The 22670-nt window shown below is 32.9% G+C and overlaps 2 protein-coding genes across 2 annotated transcripts in view; one reads left to right on the forward strand and one right to left on the reverse strand.

Moving 5' to 3' along the window:
* Positions 1–179: 179 nt before the first annotated feature.
* LOC106721124 (another transcription unit protein) lies at positions 180–6019 on the reverse strand. The gene is made up of 11 exons (XM_045682142.1): positions 5810–6019; positions 5569–5650; positions 4743–5378; positions 4557–4639; positions 4115–4279; positions 3678–3844; positions 3143–3357; positions 2727–2889; positions 1951–2166; positions 1186–1357; positions 180–434 (listed from the first exon to the last, which is right to left on the reverse strand). The coding sequence occupies exons 1-11, from the start codon at positions 5838–5840 to the stop codon at positions 253–255; spliced, it is 2112 nt and encodes a 703-aa protein (XP_045538098.1). The 5' UTR covers positions 5841–6019; the 3' UTR covers positions 180–252.
* A 997-nt stretch (positions 6020–7016) lies between these two features.
* LOC106707500 (tight junction protein ZO-1) overlaps positions 7017–22670 on the forward strand; it is a 91924-nt gene continuing 76270 nt past the window's right edge. Inside the window, exons 1-2 of the mRNA XM_045682075.1 lie at positions 7017–7328; positions 22464–22518. Of these exons, the coding sequence (XP_045538031.1) occupies positions 7037–7328; positions 22464–22518 (347 nt within the window). The 5' untranslated portion in view covers positions 7017–7036. The remainder of the gene's footprint in view (positions 7329–22463; positions 22519–22670) is intronic.

Below are 22670 nucleotides of genomic sequence, written 5' to 3' on the forward strand. Positions count from 1 at the left end.
ATAAAACAGTCAGATTTATTGCATTTATAAATCAAATATTACTTGTATGTATGAGTACATCTAATATATAAAATTCTCGTGTCACAGTTTTCGTTCCCGTACTCCTCCGAAACGGCTTGACCGATTCTCATGAAATTTTGTGAGCATGTTCTGTAGGTCTGAGAATCGGTCAACATCTATTTTTCATTTTTTTTTTTAACTGCGCGCGGACGGAGTCGCGGGCGACAGCTAGTAATGTATAGAAGTGTTACATCACTCGCTGCCACTTGGTGAGTTACTAGCACTATGCGTATGTGCAGGTGTGGCGGCGTTACCCTCACTGCCTTCTGAGTCTGAGTCCTTGAGAGCCTTGGCGCGGTCCAGACGTCGAGCACGACGAGTCTCCACATCTGAACCTTCCGATTCTGATGAGTATATAGCCGCACCTGCTGTCGCTGGAATTTATACGTATATATTGATACGACAATATTAAAAGTAATCTTATTCTGGACACAACTGCCACTGCATTGTATTTTTAACATAAAAATGGTTATTGTGAGAAAACTATAAAAGATAGATATATGCTATCGCGGACTTTTATTTAGCACATTTAAAGGGCTACAATTCTTCCATACATCATTTTTATGTAGGTCCTATAGTTTAGCCTACGTAAGCGCCTAAAGCAAAAATGTCCCTAATTTTCGTAACAAATTTTGAAGCTATATTCAAAATCTACTAGTCTTCCAGTTATTTAAAAAAAAAAAAAAATGGGACCTATCTGCAAGCACTTCTTTTCGATTAAAATCATTTTTATCAAAATCGGACCACCAGAGGCGGAGATTCGCGGTAACACACATAAAAAAAAACCGTCGATTTGATAACCTCCTTCTTTTTGAAGTCGGCTAAAAATGAACATACTCGTCATTTGAATTTCATTTTGCCAGAATGAAAACTCGCAAAATCAGTAAAAACATGGACACAATACTACTAATTTCATCAATGTAAATCGTTAATCCCACACAGGGTCAATTGAGTGGACGGTGAGTAGGTAAATGTACTTCCAGCTTCATACAAGCGTTATATTTGTATCTGCGCTTACTCATATTTATTGCAATCCAGCAATAATTAGCTTCTTTTAAAATAGATTTGCGTTTTTTTTATTATTTTCTTTAACAGTATAGATGAAAGTAAAGGTTGTTATATTACCTTTCTGTCCGGCTTTGTATTTATTCTTGATGGCGGCGAGTGAGACTCCGCCCTCGTCCTCGGAGTCGTCGCGAGCGCCCCGCCCCCCGCCCGCCGCCGCCCCGCCCCCGCGTCGTGCACGTCGCGTCGCCGCACGGGACCGCATCGCAGCGCGTAACTCCATCTCCTCTTTCTGATATGAATGAAAAATGAAAAATAATTTATTGCAATCCAAAAATTAAGTTTAAGTTTACATTAAACTGTTAAGCTAAGAAACTTTATGGATACAAAAGGGTTGCTTTATACAACCAGATATTTAATTTTAATGATTATAAACAAACTGGTCATCGCCCCCGACTCCGCCCACGCTATATTAAAGAAAAACTTAGTAAGTAGCTTATGTGTTCTTCCAGACTATGTTCTACAACTGTTGTTCTAACATCCATACATCCAAACTTTCACATTTATAACAACAGTAAGATCAAACCTTAAACAAATATTGCACGATGAAACTGTCATCGACGTTACAAGTGTTTTTTTGAATAAACAACATTCCTATATCACAATTAAGTGATCACTTTTTCTTAAAAAAATACTTATACAAGTAAAGATTACAATCCCAATGCTAATTACAATAATAGACACCAATACAAATCAAGTAACTTTCTTTGCCGTCAAAATACCTGTACTAAAACAAGTTATATCTATTTTTTCAATGAGAATGACAGAACAGACAACATATTTTACAAACAATATATATATATATATAAATAGTTAAAATCTTACCTTCAACTGATATTTCCTATCAGCGTCAGGATCAGCCCCAACTTGTGACAGTATCTTAATAGCGGATGTTTTGGTGGAGCGGTCAGCGAGGGACAGAGTCATCTTCCTGTGCGTGAAGGACTCCGTGGAGTGCGGCCTGAAGGAGAGCTTGGTGCGGAACACCGCCTGACCCTGCAGACCTGTGCCTTGACGGACGAACAGGTGGTTGTGATCACCCTGCAAGTTTTACATTTACACATATAGTATAAGAGAAATCAAACATTTAGGCTGCACGGAACATCGTACAAGTCGCTGCAGAACATAATTATTAAACGGAGTGTAAAGCGAGAGGTGAAGTTGACTTAGCTCACAAACAATACATTCAATGTTTGTAAATAAAAACGCACTGGATCTCAAAATAGTTTTATGGTTCGCCTTACTATGACCGATTCATCAGATTGCTAATTTTTACATCATAAAGTGGGAAACGAGCAAGCAGCCACCTGAATTCGCCTGAATAGCGAAGTGACTCCTGCCTATAGATATGCAATAATTGCAGATTACCTTTAATCAATGGAGAAAGGGAAAGTGGGTCATAAATAGGATGTTTCCTCCATCTATGCGTCCCCTCATCCATCAATCCACTTCTCCTTTCCATCCTCTCCTTATAAGATCAGACTGTACATAATAACTGTAATTACTTCCACTTGATGCCTGTCTTCTGTATGGTCTTGGTATTTCACCTAGCGAGTCAGCCTATTCGTGTGTCTAACACTGTTAAATATTAAATAACTTACATGTAATGGTTGTTTATAGACATCAAATATTTCAGAGCCGAGATGTAGTGACATGCTGCCGTCTGACCACTTCACCATGCGAGCATTCGACTCCTTTACTGCATTGCCCTCCTTGTCGAACACAGTGCGCCATCGGATTGTGTTCTCTACTTTTAATTTTAACCTTGAAAAAACAAATAAATATTTTTAATCATATATATTACAAGAAAGGTTGAAAATATACATTATATTTATATTACTTAAAGATTTGCAAAAACAAAAAAGTTTTTACTAAGAACTCTATAAGGTAATGTTTTTAATATAAATAGAAACCAAAGTAACGGCTTTCTAAATTTTTGTGATGAAATTAATGAAAGCTTTAAGTTTGAAAAAGTATAAAAGTAAAATAGAAAAAAAAAGTTAAAAAAATGTTCTACCTCGCTCGACCTTCTTCATCCAAAGTTTCCTCCTCATCAATTTCATCTTCATAAGTATTAGGATCGTAGGGGCGAGTCTCCACTGACAGGAAGTTGGGCAGTTTCACAAAGTGCAACTCCTTGCCTAATTCCGTCCAGATCTTGGGCATATCCACGTCTATCCTCGTCTCTGGGATCTCTACTTCCTCTTCCTCTTCAGGTTTCTCACGGTTCTCCTTTGTTTGTTAATATACGATTGATAAAATAAAATAAAAACAACGAAAAATTTTGAATTTTTACCTTAAAAACTTCTTTTGCAACATTAATTATCTAATATTCTAGTAAAAGCAATATAAATACTTTTCACTTAGGTAAGTATTTAAAAAGCAAAAAAAAGTTCAATTAACAAAATAGTCCAAAAAAATACAGATTATTTTCATTTTACAACATTATCGGTTTAATGTAACTTTAAAAATAGTGGAGACACTTAGGCCACAGTCACAAAATAATAAAGTCAGGTCAAGTTGGTTAACTATCAAACTCCCTACAATAATACCTCGTCACCGCTGCCTCTGGCGTCATCCGGTGACCGTCGTTCATCATCAGACCTCGCCGCACTGCGACTCCTGGACCTCGATCGGGATTTGGATCTATCTGATCTCTTATCCCCTTCGTCTTCAGTACTAATATCTGACGCATCACCGAATAACGCGTCCGCAGTCACTGAAAGTAAACATGTTTATTACAATACCATACCACAGTTTCTAAATGCCACAGACACATTCATAGACATTTAATGGCGCCCCTAAGGGTAGACATTGTATGGAATCTACCACTTAGAGACAGATTAAATAATTATTTTATACTAGCAATTTTAGTATTCTAGTCAGTTTAGTAGTTTTGGAGTGTATTCGATGCAAAGAAACAATCAAATCTTTCTAATATTATTATAGACAAGTGTTTCAAGCATTTGAAACTCAGTATAAGACTTACCGGTTTCTCCTGGTTTCTCTTCATCTGAATCTACAATCTTCTTTGTCTTCTTCTTAGGCTTGCCACTTGTGTCTGAGCCGCTGTCAGATCCCTTCTTACGTTTGGAAACACCTTTATCACCATCACTTTCCGAGTCTGATAGCAATCCGCTTTTCTTTTTACCACCTAAATATCAAGAGTAGAAAAATTAAATAAATTAACCTAACTAAAAATAACCTAATTTTGGTTTATTACAGTGCCCTCCAGTTTATAATGGCTAAGAATGGCAAAGGGCGCTGTGCAAAACACAGTTTGAAGCTTCACCGGAAAGTAAAGAGAAGGCTTTCTTTAGTGGGTCTATTTACATTGTCTACATTTGCTGAAATTCATTAATTCACTTTTGTATGTGAAAACATCAATTAATATGTAACACTTAAATAATTATAATTAATTATTTTCTTACCATCTTCTGCATTAGATGCATTAGAACTTTTTGAGTGTGATCTAGAGCGACTTTTTGATTTTGACTTGCTTTTTGATCTTGACCTATAAATATAATTTATATCATGATATGAAAAATGTACATCTAAAATTTTATACTGTTTCCATTTTTAATCTCAAATGTAAAATGAAATGTGTAAAACCCAACCGTGATCTACTTCTAGATTTTTCTTTTCCTTGATCATCGTCAATCATAAGATTTGGAGAGTTTGATCTGCTGTCTGCCACATCCTGCCTTTGTACCGGACTCTTGGATCTTGACGAGGCACTACCGGACCTTGATCTTGACTTCCGACTCTTTGGACTGCCACTTGCAGACCTTGAACGACTCTTATGTTCTGGGGACTTTGGACTATTGGATCTAGATTTTGATGACCTTGATTTAGGACTCTGTGATCTCGACTTCGGACTTTGCGATCTTGACTTGGGACTCTGTGAGCGTGATTTTGGGCTCTGTGCCCCAGATTTTGGACTGGGAGAGCGGGAATTAGCACTGCCAGATCTAGATCTTCCACTGCCTGACGCAGATCTGGACTTACGCGAACCACTTCTTGAACGAGATTTGGATGCTCTATTTTTAGGGCTACCTGATGCTTGGGATTTAGGGCTTGATGAACCAGATTTATTGCTTTGAGCTGAGCCTGACCGAGATCTATTAGAACCTGTAGGTGAATTAGATTTGCTGCGAGACACATTGGATGCATTAGAAGATTTTCTGGACCTAGCCGAGTTGTTTGATTTAGGAGATTCACTACCGGAGCGTGCTGGGCTATGGGATACTGATCTGAAAGTAATATTTTTCAATTAATGTTGAAAATAAAACTAGAAGAAATAATTTATAACCTTATATGCCACAATTGTCTAAAAGACAAAGTTTAAGTTGACTTGCAGTAAGTTTGTATGTAATGTATGCAAACTTAACCTTATACAGAATTACACATTATTTGTCTATTCAATTGATAAACAATACTTACCGAGACCTGCTGCCTTCTTTACCAGGACTGGGGCTTTTACTACGACTTCCACTGGAACCACTGTCTGAATCAGAGCCCGAATCTGTAATAAGAACTTGTTAAGCCAAGTAAACAAAAAATTATGCGAAATTACATCTTCAAATATTCACAAACAATTACATTAACCAAAAATTAAGGCGGACACAGTATAAACACCATAAAAATATTACAATATTATATTAAAATGATGCAGAAAACTTACCTTCGACCGCTGTTCCTATTTTGGGTGCCATGCTGACACCACAGGTTTACTGTTTTCTAAAATTAAGCTTCTATCTGATGTTTCTATTACTTTTTTTCACTTATTTTGAATTATTTATGGAGATAAATCGACGTAATGTTTATGCGAAAACATAGCTTTGAAAACAAGCACGTCCAAATATTTTATTACAAATTTATATTTATAATCTGTATTTTCTTTTCGTGCTGTCAAACATGTCAAGCGTCACAACATATTCGTCCAAAAACAAAACAAAAATGAAACAGATACAAAAGTAACAGAATATTTTGCATAATACTTGTACTAATATTAACTTACTTTTACTCGTATTCCCTTATAAGAAGAAAATTAACAATTTTATAATAATTTCGGAAGGCATATTCCAATAAATAGGTTATGCGTGCACCATTCCACATTAAATAACAAGCTTATCACTTTATTACTTATCGCTTCTTTTAGCTGCGCAAATTTTAAATTTTTCACACAGCCAGCAGTAATGTAAAACATGTTTTTGCCTATTTTATTTCTGAGAGTAAGAGGAAGAGAGAGAGAGTGTTAGAAATATGTTTTACTTACTTAAAATTTAACTCAAACTTTTATACATAAACATTAAATAATATATAATTCTTATATGAAAAATCAAAATTAAAATTCCCAAAAATTTTTGAAAAAGAAAAAACTGGGAATCCTCCAACCTATATGCTGTAAATTTAACGAAGCTATTTAATCGCCAGCGACACAATGGACATTTTTTAAATAACAGTAAAATTAAGAAGTTGCAAAAAAGAACAGTGAAGTTTTATTTTATAAGTTATTAATTAATATGTCCTAACTAGAAGAAAAATATAGAAATACCCTGTATACACGCGATAATCATCATCCTTTTTTCAGTCCGACAAAAAGGCGATAAGAGCATAGGTGTGGGTACTTGGTTCCTTTTCAAAATAAATTAGTTTAATCATAATATCAATCATTGCGGAGGGGGAGTCTTCAAATCACTACACAACTGCAAAGATTTCCGTTGGGGCGCTAAGGTAATAATAATAAACTACTAGACACTGTCGCGTCCATCTGTTCGCAGTTTGAATAGGTCATCAATGGAAGTCGAAGCTACCATTTTTTTCTTTCTCTAGCTAGTGGTAGCCGTAGCCGCTTGGCGGCGCCTGCCGTCCGTCTGTCGCTCACGGTCGCCTCGCCATCAGTTCAACGATGGCCACGCTGGGGGACGTATGTGCTGGCCTTGCTCAGCACAAATCGACTTTACTTCGTGAATTGTGCGATACAAACTTATTAGACGTGCTCGTAAAGAAAGGTCTGTTTAGCTTAAATGATCTAGAATTGATAAGCAGTGCGGCAGATGCCGATAAGTGTAATTATTTTATTGATATTGTTGGTAAACACAGTGGTGGAAAGTTGCAGGAATTGTGTTCGATCTTAAATAAGGAATGCCCAAAGTTGACGAAGGAACTTCTAAATGACAGACAGCGGTATATAATTAATGGTAAGATTATTATTTATATTCAATTTAACTGAAAATTTAAGTACGAACATTAAATTATTTGTTTACATCTGTCTTTTTCAGACAATCTGAAATAATGTTGGTATGTGACAAAAAGTTATTTTTCCGAATACCACCGTTTACAGCATTTAATAATTGTTAATTTGTTTTCGTAATTTATTGGCCTCTATATAAACATTCTATTATGGAAGGAGTTTTATTGAAAAATTGCATGTCGATGGTCCAAAAGAAGGGGAGACGTGGGTATAAGTACAACGTAAACATTTGTTGGGTGCAGGCTTTTTGTGACTTTAAGCGCAATGGTTTTGAGCTTAAAATCGATGCAGCATTAGTGGCTAAATAAATAGAAAAGGTCATAAAAATCTATGCGGGTGCGTTCAGAAATTGACCCCACTGAAAGTCTGTTGAGAGATTCAATTGATTGTATGACTTACCTAGCAGTAGTCAAGTATATACCTACTACATACTAAAATGGTACTTGTGAGTCAGCGCGTTTGATCTAATTGCTTTCAATTATTGCACAAATAGACCTATACCTAAGTTGTTGTATGAAAAAGTTCTTATGGCATTTATTACTTTTCAGAATATAACAATGTTTAATGTTGTAAACCTGTTGTCAAATTATTGTCGATTCGCTTTCGCCATTTTACGATTGCGACTTCGTCCGTGTACAATGAAAAAAAAACTTAGTAGCCTATGCGTTTTTTCCAGACTTTGTTCTACGCTACATCTATGCCAAATTTCAGCGAGATCCGTGTAACCGTTATATTCTAAGATAATCTATTTGTCTCTTGAATATCTGAGTTTTCCTGTCGAGTTGTAATTTAAACTCACATTGTCTGTGCTATGTTTTTTTTTAAGGCACAGAGCATAGCATAGTTTTTGGAGTTTAATGGAGTCGTATGAAGTTAGTGGAGGTAACGTTTTTGATCAGGGAGGTAACAGAGGTCGACGACCAGCAATGATTTGAACGACATACGATGTTATTGTTCTAAGAAACTATAACTCTGCTACCACTTTGTTCAGATTCCGAGAACGCAATACAACATCCGTATTTATATTGTCATCATTTTAACTTGATTGTGTTGTTTTATTTATAGTATGAAGTACCTATTCATTTTACTTCTTATTATAGTACATACATCTATTTGCAGTTCTATAAAAGTTCGTTTTAGCTACGCAAACATTTATATTTTTTAAAGGTATGTTAATTCGTTTGTTATAAAATAAATATTGCATATCAACTTTGTCAAGAGCAATTATATATTAGATAGTTATTTAAATTCAAAGAAACATATCATTAATTAAGTATTGTTTATGTAGTGATATTATAAATATAAATATTATTAAAGTTATGTTTATGTTTTATTACAACTACTACTACGGCTAAATACACAAACATGATAAAAAAACACTCGAATTGATAACCTTCTTTTTGAAGTCGGCTAAAAATGACATTATTCACGGATTTATCCCATTAACCACTCCTTTATTTTCTGTAGGTATAAATTACAATATTGTATGTTTTACATAGCTTGAAATTACGCTAGCAGTAGCATTATGACTTGATGTCAAGGTTAAAAAGACGGCGGAGGCTTTTTGTGTTCATTGTCTCCGACGCTATGTCGTGCAGTTATATGCTTGCCACGAAATATAAGGCACGTATACTTCAAATAATAACTTCGGTCTAGACTTTTATGTCTCGACAGACTGTGTTGTTGAATTAATACATTCGAAATATTTTTTTATGATAGTTTGCAGTGTTTAGGAGACATCTTGAATTAATTATTATCGACTAATTTCATAACACATAAGAAGTACGTATGATATTAATTAAGGTAGTGTGCACTTATAACATTATGTTACAGTTATCTTTGCTCAACTTTTGGTAACCATGGGTTTTATCACGGACGCTAGACACTAATTAACAAGAACATAGATTAAGTGGTTGACAATATTGAGGTTGCATCTTGTTTTTCTTTAATCGTTTGCAGAATTCAATCCAGATCGTCAGTCTAATTCATTCACTCTTATTCATTGAGATATGACTTCTTTAAAAGATGTCCGGACATCATGTTTTAATTTATTGGTACAAAAACTAAACGTTTATTTACAACAAAACTACCGAGCCATCTAGGTTAAGAAAAGGTCGCCTGTATAAGTGAATCAAGGTTGAACATGCAATGTAACGATTGCATAAAAGTCGTGAGTAAAAGGTAACGTATTCGAGCATTTTATAGAATTTTTTGTCGTATTGTGACCGATGTTGCGTGTCCATGTGTTGATATTAGGAAATACAGTCGGTTGTATAATTTATAGATCAATTTTTATCACTTCCATTTTGAGCAATGATTGACGGTATTTTCGTATTCTCACGTTTAAAATCATTGTGCATATTCAGATAAAAGTTGATAAATGTTGTTAATATTTTAAGAGTTCTGGTAAATTGTGAACATCCTGTTTAATGATTGTTTATGAGGTTCGACATAGAGAGAAATAGCAATTAAAATAACGTCTTTTCAAATAAAATTGTTGCTTTGAAAAGTCAATAAGGCAGATAATATCTTACAGTATCTCTAAACTTTAATATCAACTAGTTTTTGAAAACTTTGATGCCATTTTAGATTATCGTGTATTATCACGTAGTGATGTGAATGAACTACTGTTTAAACTATAGCAAGATATTATTATTCAAGGTATGTCAAGTATATGTCAAGATGTCTGAGCAACAAAAAGTATGTAACGTTTGAGCTAGTGACGTGACAATCGCTTTATGTGTTAGTTTGCAGTGCGTGTTCAGTTTTTGCATATTATTCGTCAGCAAATTGCTAGTAAATGGTGTAGTGTATGTACTTTAGGTGTATATATGTTAAGTATTTAGATATAAGTAGTCGTTAAGTAGTCATTTATAAAATTATGATAGTTGTAGGATAGAACATACTAAATTAGTCGATACGCAGCTTATCTTCGATTGAACATTTCTCTTTTATGAAATATACATTTCTGAATCGAAATCTAATTCTCTTTGGGAGCGTAAGTTCGAACCCTACCAGCTGATCCATGTAAAGTTATTTTCATAAACCAAAGACTACGCTACAAAACCAAAGAAAAAGCTACGTATTGACTAATTTATTACATTTTATAATAATTGTCATAATTTTATAAATGGTTACTTAACGATTACTTATATCTAACCTTACACATTTGTATCTAGTTAAAGTTATTTAACAGCACAAACAATAATATAAACAATATATTGTAACTAAGTTTTAACTTTTATTTTAAGTACAACTCTCTACTCTAAAATAAAATGACTCCTCTTGCTTTTAATCTTTTTTAGATTCATCTAATTTTAACGATAGTTTGATTACGTAACACAAAACGTAACCTTTTCTTATGACATCATAAAACGACCCCGTTCTTTCGCATGACATGAAAACTGTCGCTCATCTTTGTTGAAGCCATAAAAAAGTAGCCAATACGCGTTAAGGCGGATAATATATTTTCTAGAACTCTATGAGATTATTATTATCATAATAAGCTACGCATAGTTTATTTTTAAACTGTATTTTTCACGGGTTAGGGATAAGAACTTGTTTATACATTTTTTCAAATTATCTTTGGGCTTGACAACAAAATGGCTGACCTGCGAACATACCACGGCGTCTATAAAGTTGGTAAAATATCTTCACTTAACAGCCTCATTTTTGTTAGTTTGCCCTTCTGTCAATCTTAAAATAACTTTTAATGGTTTGTTAAATCAATTTAAAAACGGTATTGCAAGATCACCGTGTAATTGTCAATGTTTGTGTACTGAACCACGTCGAAATGCTGTGGGAAATAAATAAATCTTCATGTAAAAAAATTTAGAAGAATTCGTCATATTCTAAGTAAATAATATGTACATAGGTAAATTAGAAGTATTTGCAAAACTCAGCAATAAGAAAATGGCCTTGCTTTTAAGCACTACACATCTTCCATTTTAACTGAACAGTTGAACTGTTCAAAATCTAAAACTGTGTTGCGGGCTTTAAAGTCAAATGATATGGACAAGAATGGTAAACCATTAAGTTTTAAAACTGCAATTTTAGTTCAGCGAAATGACTTCAGGCAACCTGCTTGCATTCATAAAAAGGGCACGACTCGCCATCTGTCAATATTTTAATATTTGGCATTCGTTTTTGAGATAATAAGCTCTTATGAGTCGCAAACATGTGTAAAGGTAAGCACCTGCTTCCCACTTCAAAATGCGTATCGTTGCAGCTGCCCTTTGTGACGTATTGCAATATTGTTGACTTAAAAGTATACAAAATTGAATCTATATATTATTATATAGATATATCTCCATAACCAAGTTGGAATATATATTATGTTTAAAAAAATTGACATTGTTTTTAATTTATTTAAAAAGATCTTCAATAGTCGTCGAATTTCTTAGAGTTCTCTGTGTTAAATATCAAGTTTCTAGGCCTCTAATAGTTTGATCTTTGTGTTGATATATCAGTCAGTTAACCAATGTAGATGATGCCTAAAAAAATAAATAAAAAAAAATAATTAATATTTTCTTTCCCAAAATAATGACATATACGAGTTGCTAAGATCAAAACAAGGGTAACCGTAGCAGTTTAAGAGATATGACCGGTTAATAGCATTGAATTGAAAAATGTCTTACTACCGGGGTCAAGGGACGCCGCAGCAGCATGCACCCTGCGGAGGCCTATTTGAGGAACAATCGGGTCTTTGCTCACGGGGTGTGACCCGCGTGTGAACCTAACGTGGGAACCGCTCAAATCAGACCACACTATTATAATAAATAGTGTCTAGACAAATCTAAAACAACATTTAGTTCACTATGCTATTCTCTTATCTATATCTACGTTCTATATTCTTTTTATATTTCAATGTTATATATTTTTGATGTAAAAATGTTCTTACATGTTAAATGTTCTTCCAGACTATGTTCTACATCTGCGCCAAATTTCATCAACATCCGTTGAGCTGTTTCGGAGAAACCTTCAAACAAACATCCATCCATCCATCCATCCATCTGAACATTCGCATTTATAATATTAGTAAGATAGAACTATAAAGGCGTAACCACAATGTGTATAATTTCTCTCATTTCTTGAAGAGTCTAGTCTACAGCTGGTTCTAAGAGGACAATTACGGTCATAATACTCCGCGGTCTTAAAAAGTCGCTGTGCACAATGCACCCCGTACAATTCACCTTTATATAGGGTTGATATTAAAAACTAGCTGACATTCGTGACTTTGCTCGGGTTGTTTTTTATTTCATTTTGTTTCGTATTAAGTAGTTATGATTAATTTCGGCGTACAACACGTGTTTCCGATTTTTACACAGACTTTATTATACTACAAGACAATATTTCTTTAAGTTCATGAATTGCCATAATTTAATGTCCTACGAGAATAATGAACAATAATTACAATGTGACGGTGAACAGATAGACAACAGATATTATGTATGTGTGAGTTTTATTCAGACTTCATCTTATTGTTTAGGAACATTGTTCAGGTACTATTTTGTTTTGGACAAGTCCCATGTTTTTTTTTTCGAATACAGGTATATTCGGCTCAGTGGTCGACGTAATTGCATTTTAGTCTGGAGTCGTACGGTCTTTTCTCTGTCGGTGAGCAAAGAAACTGTTTTTGTCATTTAGTTTTACTGAAATAAAAAAAAATAAAAAAATTGCTGAAGATAAAATAAAAGTATTAAAATTTGTTAGGACAGTTAATTGATTTTTACATAATGAAATTTATTAAAATGCTCTCAAAACAATCTATCAAACTTTTAATATTAAAATGACAGCTGTTTGATTCACCAGTTATCACATCTGCCTCGAAATCCAATCCAACATTCACACGAAAAAACTTATTTGCAAAAAGAATTTGCTACTAAGTAAATTCCAATACGTAAATGTAATGTTAACACAATCATTTACGATAATAATATTATGTTTGTAATGGTTTGATCAATACAAGATTATTTTTTTGTTTTTATTTAGTTTTAAAATTGATTTGTTTTAAAATAAAAATAAAATTCTATTATTTATTACTAACTTATACATTCTTATGAGCAATATTGTTTTTTGGTACCTGTTATAAAGACAATGTTCGTATGATGATATCTAGAGAAGCATATATTTTTGCACAAAAGGCTTTCTGAGTAAATACTTCTTGATGGTATAATTCGTTTTACAAAATCGATTTTCAAAGGAAATAATAATGTGGATCGCGGAACGTGGAATTCTTAATGCCGGGACACACCTTGAGCAATTTACACGACTGCTGCACATTGCGTTGTTTGTCATTTTTACTTACATACCGCGTCATACTTGTAAGGAAGGTGGTATGCCAAGATAATACGAAGAGAAAATTCATTTATAGCCAATTAAAAAAGTTAAACTTATTAACTAAAATTTAAAAACCACGCTTTTAAATATTTGTGTAAGTTTGTCTAAACGTTGCTTTCGAAATTTCACTACTTTTCTGTTTTACGCACGTCTTTCCTTTAGTTACTGTTTAAATTTCACCGCCACGTGACCATTTTAAATCAAAACTTAATCAAACCACTAGTGTGGAACCATCTTAATAAGAGTTATAATTAGACATGGTTCTAACGCTGTTCAAGAACGCAGGTTCGATGCCACCGTGTGAAATTAACTGATACAGCTCGATTACCGCTGCCAATGAGACTTGACGCTTCACTGTACGCCTTTATCCATATTATGTAACTATGGATAATTCAGTGGCTTAATCGAGTGGCTTAAATTTCATAGCAGGTACTCGATGATTCCAATATTAATCCATCCACTTTTTGTCGTGCAAATAATTGTCTATTTTACCTTTGATACTTTGAATTTGAACATTGAAATATATTACTTCTTATTTAATATAATGTATGGTTTATAGATGTTTGTTCCCTAGAGAGATTACAATCTGAAATAAGGTATGGACTAACGTAGTTTTTCTTTATTCCACACAGACGAAGCGACAGCTAATAAAAATGAATTTAATTAGCAGTGCTGTATGATTCATTAACAAGCAACTAATTTTCTTATCTCCTAACAGACTATAACAGTTCTCACATGAGAAGCAAGATAACATTGAGATAAGAGTGACTCATTTAACATTATACAGGAGCATGACGTTATTTGTTCAAAGAACTACAAACTTGCAGCGTTTACTTAATTATTTCTTTTAACAATTTAAAAGTGTGCGTAACTCTCTGAGTATAATATTATACCAGCAGTTAGAGTGACTAATTTAAGAGTACTAAAATAAGGCGTTGACCGGAGAAATGCTAACTTACACCAATCTTAAAATAATTTTTTTTTTAAAGTAAAACAAAAAAAAAGTAAGGAGGGAAAGAAACTATAGAGACGAACTTCGTTTATACTTGAAATAAATAAAAGCCGTTTCTTCTGCTACTACACAATGGATCTACAATCATTTCTAATTGAGGATACCGGACAGAACCGGCTTGTAGTACTTTACGTTATTGAAAGCTAAGTTGCCTAAATACTAAACAGAAAGTTAAGTTAGATATTTATGTATGCTGAGTTTTGGTGCAGAGTCGCAACACCAAATTGGTCTAATAAACAGAAATAACAAAGGTAATTAGGTCGGCTCCAGATCTCGCTAATCGAATTAGTGAATAGGCAACTCGGCCTTAGCCTCGCCTTATATCACCTTGTGTACGTTGATTGAAAGGGAATGCCTCAGACTCTGTTCTAGAAGGTTTAACAACTATTATTTTACGAAGGCTTAATAACGGATTGAAAATAATATACTAATTTTGATTAAGCTTGTGATTAGTTAAGCCTAGAAGTAAAAAGTGAGTATTTAGTATTCCATATTAATCTGATTTGGATCTGTTAAAAAAGAATGGGTAGTAAAAATTACGAAGTCTGTTTTTGCATATTTTTTTTAATGAAACAAAACACTTCAGTTGCTGCAATGGGGAAAAATCTGCCTTTTGTTCACCATAGATGTTAGCATGGTCAAGAGTGACAGGCACTAAATATATCACAGATATACAAAAAAGATTAATTTTATATATACCAAGTGCAAAAAACACTGTGGACTGTAGTCATAGCAACGACTTCCTTCAAATTTCACTCAAATAATTCTCAACCACCTACTTGAGCTTTCAGTTTTCTATTGCTTATTCATTTTAAATCATATTAATTAAATATGGAAATTAATTATTACAGCAACATATCTTTACGTTCGTAAACCCCATTCTTGCAGTTGTAGCCAATGGGAAAAGATTCTTCAAAGGTGTAATTTCTTTAACGCAATCATGTTACTGTTAAAATCCCGGAATCAAAAACCATCACGTCGACTTAACAATCATTAATCTAAATCTAATAGTTGTATGTATACCATACCATTAATGGGTCGTGGGATCAAATCCCTGAGAATCTACAGAAGTTTTTATACAATGCATAATTGACATGTATCGTTAGTAGTTTATTTGACTACAGTAATTGTAGAACATTGTTAAAAGTATTTAGTATCTTTTCATTATCTTTTTTTCTCTCTACTAACATAAAAAACGCAGATAAAATAGCATCAAAGAACATAGAGCTAAGAACACAAATAAAGTTAGACGGTTATATCAAAAGGAAGTCTGGATTTCAATTTATTAGAACATTTGATGTGTATATTCTTAATTTGATACTACCTAAATTTATTATAAGTACATTAGTTAAAGTCAGTGACTTGACTAGTTCATATTTTCGTATTCCCAAACAGACCAAAGTAAAATTATTTCAGTGACAGTCTCTGAACTAGTTTTAAAATTAGATGCTACTGATTCACTTCTGCGCATAAGCGCATGCAAAAGCATAAAAGGGTTCGAAGCCAAATTTATATTTCCAATATTTATAATTATAAAGGAAATTATTATATTTGTATAATCAAAGACTGTTTTAAATTTAAAATCTTATTTGAGAATAACATAATAACAGTATCGTCTCCTTCAGGAGTGTATTGAATATGAGAACTTAAATACTGAAACAAAGTATTGACAATTAAACTTTGAAATTGCCTTCAAATTATGTGTACATTTATAAATAAAACAAAATCATAACGAAACTTGTAAAAGTTTTTTTTTATCACAAAAATTAGTTGATAGTTGACATCACAAAACTACATAATCTTTGTTACAAAAATATTTGAAAACAATACAGTATGTTGGCTAAGTGCCAGGGGCCTCCAACTTACCGGGTAGGTACCCGACTGGTTTTAATATTAGAGGGACAAACTAATCGGATTTAAATAGATTAACGCGTCACACGTGTGATTCATACAAATTAAAGAAGTGAGTAACATACCTAAAGAGTACTTACAGATTTATTTCATAAGTTTTGGGTTCAAATTGAAAGATAAGGTAGTTTTTGAAATCAATATTTTTTAAGAAGACAAAAGAACAAAAGACACTTTTACTGCCACATTTAGAGCAGTTATTTTTTCACTAAGGAAGCCTTTTCGTATAGATTTAGTAACTGATAAGCGACTGTACGGCAGTTAGTGCCCAAATTACTCATTGAAACTATTTCTTTTACCTACGGTAAGGTCAAAATCCATAGTTCTAAAGAGGAAGTTGCGGTTTACGGTGACATATCTTACATTACAAATCGTAACATGATATGCTTTAAAGATACGCAATACAACACCGAGCTGATACTGCATGGCTAAGTTGAATTTGATACTGTTCTACGAGCAAGCAAAGTACACTTGTAATATCTACTGAAACCTAGCCACTTAAGCATAAACTAGCCATTGATTAAATACCTAGAGCGACTAAAAGGCATCTGCCAGTTTGTTCTTTAACTTGATTTTTTGGCAACGAGATCCAAACTACCATAACTGGTAAAACTACGACAACTAGGTCTCAATAGAATAATTTAACAACAATAAATAAAATTTTCACAATCTCTATTAATCTGTCTGTTTTCTTTGTAGAACAAATATCATGTTTGTATATATATCTATAATGAATAAGTTAAATTTCATTATGATGATTATATTACGCAATTGATATGTCTTTGATAACTTGCTTATATTGAACAAATTTATTGATGTGAGACAGACAAGTAATGGCGAATCAAATATCCGTTCCATACAAAATCGTAAGTACAGTCGCTCACACATGTAAACGTCTATAGACCATGTCAAAGGTAACCGCTGAACCGTATACTGCTCATGATAAGGTCTAAAACTTTTTCAAACTTATCTTCGCGTGTGTACCATGGTTAAAAGAGGTCGTCAAACTTTGTGCTGCGAGTTAACAAGCCGCACGAACAAACAAACAGTACAAACACGCTTTTTATAGTACATTCGAATTAAATACACCGTCTACATGTGCGTTTTTTGTTGGGCGCAGCCTTTCATTCATAGGAGAGTATACGAAAAAGGTTTTAACCGGAATACATGATGGTTTTTGAAGTTAAAAATCCTTAAAGTGGAGGTAAATAATATATTTTCCTTAATTTTCCATATATCACTAAATCACATATCAACAAACTTATCAAATAAAAACCATTGCTTTGAAAATGATCTTGATGAAATTTGGCACAGATGTAGAACATAGTCTGGAAAAACACATAGGCTACTAATTATTTTTTTTTAATTTCGCGCGGACAGTCGCGGGCGACAGCTAGTTTGAGAATAATCTTCATTTTATTGAACAATTTATCTAAGATAAAATGTTAGAAGTAATGTAATGTCAATGACTCAAACGGTCTTATACCAAATGCGGTCGCGCAATTATTCACTTCGTTTGCGGTTTGCGGGAACGACGAATACCTTAGATCAAGATGTTGCTATCTTATATCTAGAAATGTTATCACAAATAGAAAGGGCTAGAACATTAATGATTCGTGTACTTCGGTACTTGGTCAAGTTTGAGATGGTTAAATGCAAATTATCTTTAGTTAACAATCAAATTAATTGATTAGGCATGGGAAAAGTATGTGTCCACTGTCGTAATTCTTGTACAAAAATACATTATTTTTGCAATAAGAACGGGATTAACTATGTTTTTAGCCGACTTCAAAAAGAAGGAGGTTATCAATTCGACTGTATTTTTTTTTTTTTTTATGTGTGTTACCGCGAAACTCGGCCCCTGGTGGTCCGATTTTGATAAAAATTATTTTAATCGAAAGGAAGTGCTTGCAGGTGGGTCCCATTTTTTTGTTTTTTTTTTTAAATAACTAGAAGACTAGTAGATTTTGAATATAGCTTCAAAATTTGTTGCGGAAATTAGGGACATTTTTGCTTTCAGCGCTTACGTAGGCTAAACTATAGGACCTACATAAAAATGATGTATGGCGAATTGTAGCTCTTTAAATGTGCTAAATAAAAGTCCGCGATAGCATATATCTATCTTTTATAGTTTTCTCACAATAACCATTTTTTTCTTCAGAAACATTAATTAAATTCATGCCCTATTTCCGACGCTATTATTCAAGTTCAGTATTAACCCTTATGTAAATAAATATGTTCATTATCAAGAGAATTTAATGTAGATTATATTTGCAATTGAAACTATATCATTCTGTCTAATAGTTTAGGAGATATCGTAAGAATAAAATTACGCGGAAACGAAAAATGCTACATCGCGTTACAATGAATAGCACAAATTTGCTTTCTGGGCTTACGTAGGTCAAACTATATGACCTACATTAAAATGATGTATCGAGTAATTATAGATCCTTAAATTTGCTAAATAAAAGTCTCAGGTGGCATATATCTATCATCTATTGATGTCTCACAAAAACCATGTTATTATGAACAAACTTCGATTAAATTGCACACGAAAAACAGCGTCGTAAGCTTACGGCGCTATTATATTATATTCGATATGAATCCTTATCCAAATAAATATGTTTGATGGCTAGAGTATTAAATGCAGATTACATTAGCCTTTAAACTATGTAATTCTGATCAATAGTTTGGAAGATATTAAATTATTAAAAACTACGCGCATTCGAAAAATGCTACTGCGGCGCGCGGCTGGACAAAATTAAAGGCACGCTACGATGTATTAGTTCGTTAATTTTCAATTTGTATACCGATTTTGATAATTATTTCATTGTTTAAAGGATAAGTGGTTATCTGGTGTATTCTAAATTAGTTTTTGAATTGAAGTACACACATATTAAATAGGAAAGTCCTTTTCTTTATTTGTCTTATTTATGTCCTTATACGTATTAAGGAAATTTGTAATTAAACTTCAAATTCACTAAAAATTGAGAAATAAAACAAACATTTTAAGAAAAAAAAAAAGCCGACTTCAAAACAAAAAAACTATCTCAAACAAAATGCGCTTAAAAGTAACTTAAAAAAAACAATTTCAAACAAAATGCACTCGAAAGTAACGTAAAAAAACAATTTCAAACAAAATTCACTCAAAAGTAACATAAAAAAACAATTTCAAACAAAATGCATTCAAAAGTACCATAAAAAACAATCTCAAACAAAATACACTAAAAAGAAACAAAATAATGACATGAAAACTTCTTTCTTTCTTTCTTCTCTCTTTCAAAAACCCTCTAAACTCTAAAGAAAGTTCTCTTCTTTCTTGTAACATGTCTATATTGTATAATTATTGTTATTTTGGAGTCGGTTTCGGCCTAAGTAGGGACATAAACGTAAGTATGTCTAATACATCTCAAATATAAAATGTCACCTATTTACTTCGGCCGACACCGACTGCGAAATAACAATAATTATACAATATAGACATGTTACAAGAAAGAAGAGAACTTTCTTTAGAGTTTAGAGGGTTTTTGAAAGAGAGAAGAAAGAAAGAAAGAAGTTTTCATGTCATTATTTTGTTTCTTTTTAGTGTATTTTGTTTGAGATTGTTTTTTATGGTACTTTTGAATGCATTTTGTTTGAAATTGTTTTTTTATGTTACTTTTGAGTGAATTTTGTTTGAAATTGTTTTTTTACGTTACTTTCGAGTGCATTTTGTTTGAAATTGTTTTTTTTAAGTTACTTTTAAGCGCATTTTGTTTGAGATAGTTTTTTTGTTTTGAAGTCGGCTATTTTTTTTGTTTACTCCAGAATCTCGCAGTAATGTTGAATATTGATGAGTTGGAAAGAGTAAACACGGAATCCAATTGTGATAAACTAGTCCATAGCTTAACCATATCAGATTGGACACGTTATGACAATGTGCGAAAAAAATATGGGTTAATATGGTATCTGTGGGTTGAAGTTATAAAAGTCGTTAGCTACAATCATATTTCTCTACCTAGTTAACACCCGCCTGTGACTTTGTCTCTTGTAATGAGGTGAAAGTAAGCGGAGAAAGTGTTTTAGCTATTATACGTTGGTACCATAAATAAGCAATAAGGTATGGACATAACACAACTTGGGAAATCGTTGGACTACGACGGTTTTGATAATTTGCTTTACATTGCTTTCAATGTTAGAGTGTACTTGCAGTCTTCAAAGTGAAATGCGTTAATGATTAACTCTATAAATGTTTAGTCTTGTATAAAATAAAGTGGTTTTATCAGACAATTTAAATTTAACAATATCTAATAATTGACCGCATTGTAACCGGATATCAAATAGTGGTGATATTTAAACATTCACACACTTATAGTAAAACTAGGTGTCCCCAGCGACTCCGTCCGCGCGGATTTAAAAAAATAATTAGTAGTCTATGTGTTCTTCCAGACTTGGTTCTACGTTTAAGCCAAATTTTATCAAGATGCGTTGAGTCGTTCTGGAGATACCTTCTAATAAACATCGATCCATCCATAAATCCAAACTTGACCAGGAATAAAAAAACAATCGCCATATTGCGGAGAAATATGGGACTAATTTCTTTGCGTACATTAAAAGTGATGCAAGGAAGAATTTAGGCCAGGTATTTTGTGTTCTTGGTTAGGACATAACACCAAAGATTTTATTTAGGAGCGAGGAATAACTCACGTATTAAATTTTTTGCTGCATTATTCCAACATTACTAACATGTCACGTTCCTTGCTAATTTCAAATTGCTTCAAAACATTTATCTTATGTTGCAAAGTTTTTGCATTTTAGTATTTTTGCAGTAATTTCGGACCAGACTTTATCATCGTACGTATCAGCTGTTTATTAATTGCTTCCGGGGATTTGAATTTTTACGAATGTCTCGCCATGGGATAAGAATGGCGGTACAGATGAGGACATTTATTACCTACCCATTTCATTGAAACAGATTTTTAAACAGTTAACATATGTTTGTTACTATTATTGTATTATAAATAACTACATTGAAACTAAAATATCAACAATTAATTAGTTAATTATTGTTTATACCTATTAAATAGAAACATGTATGTATCAAAAACAAAAAAAAAAAAAACAAATACTATTGTTGAATTAGTAAACAATTGACTGAATTGGTAAGCATTTATTTAATTATTGATGTACACTATGGAGATACTGGTACAAAATAATCACATACTCTATAAAAAAAAAACTAATTACTATATGTGACAACCCTTATTCCACGTCGGTCTGTCGATCGATAGAGAAGCTCTTACATCTGCTGTATAATATAATGGACATCCTGTCCGCTCAAAACTAAGCGTTTAGTATCCATTAATAACAGTAATTACTAATTAATAACTGCCTTTGTAGGAAGCAAAGAGTTTGTGGAAAATAGGGAGAGTAAATCGTTTTTCAAAATTTATTATAACTGTAAAGTTAACCACACATCTGTTGTAGTCCTCAAATTCTTGGCTGCACCTAAATACGAAGATTTGAAACTAGTGTTACTGAAATACAATCACGATCCTGTACATTTTTAATCCCTTTGAAAAAGTAAGGGTAATAAACGAGTACAGAGCCGTGCCAACTCTTTAATTATAAAAAAGCTATAATCCCCATGTCGGTGATTGTAGTATTTAAATGAGAGCCATTGTTCTGTTGGAAGCTGCGTGTTAAAAATGTATCCGTCGTGTCCTCTGCGCTTCTTTGTAACTTTTACGGCAATGCTACAAAGTAGATTTATAATTTTTATTATAATAAATTTATTACATCGCCATCTGTATATGTATATTAAAATGAACTTTTTTGTTACAGGATTCAGTGTAAATGGTGCCAAAGATAACATGGTGATGAACCTCAACTTAAATAGGTTTGTTTAAATATTATTTTTTGACTTAATTCCATGATTTTTCCTTTTTTTTAAGAATAAAACGTTCTTAAGGACGCTAAATTGCTTCTTATCTGGTTATTGAAGATGTTTAAGAGCATATTATAACAGTACTCAGCGTTATTATTTTTCTA

This window comes from Papilio machaon, chromosome 18 (assembly GCF_912999745.1).
Source record: "Papilio machaon chromosome 18, ilPapMach1.1, whole genome shotgun sequence".
Lineage (NCBI taxonomy): Eukaryota > Metazoa > Arthropoda > Insecta > Lepidoptera > Papilionidae > Papilio > Papilio machaon.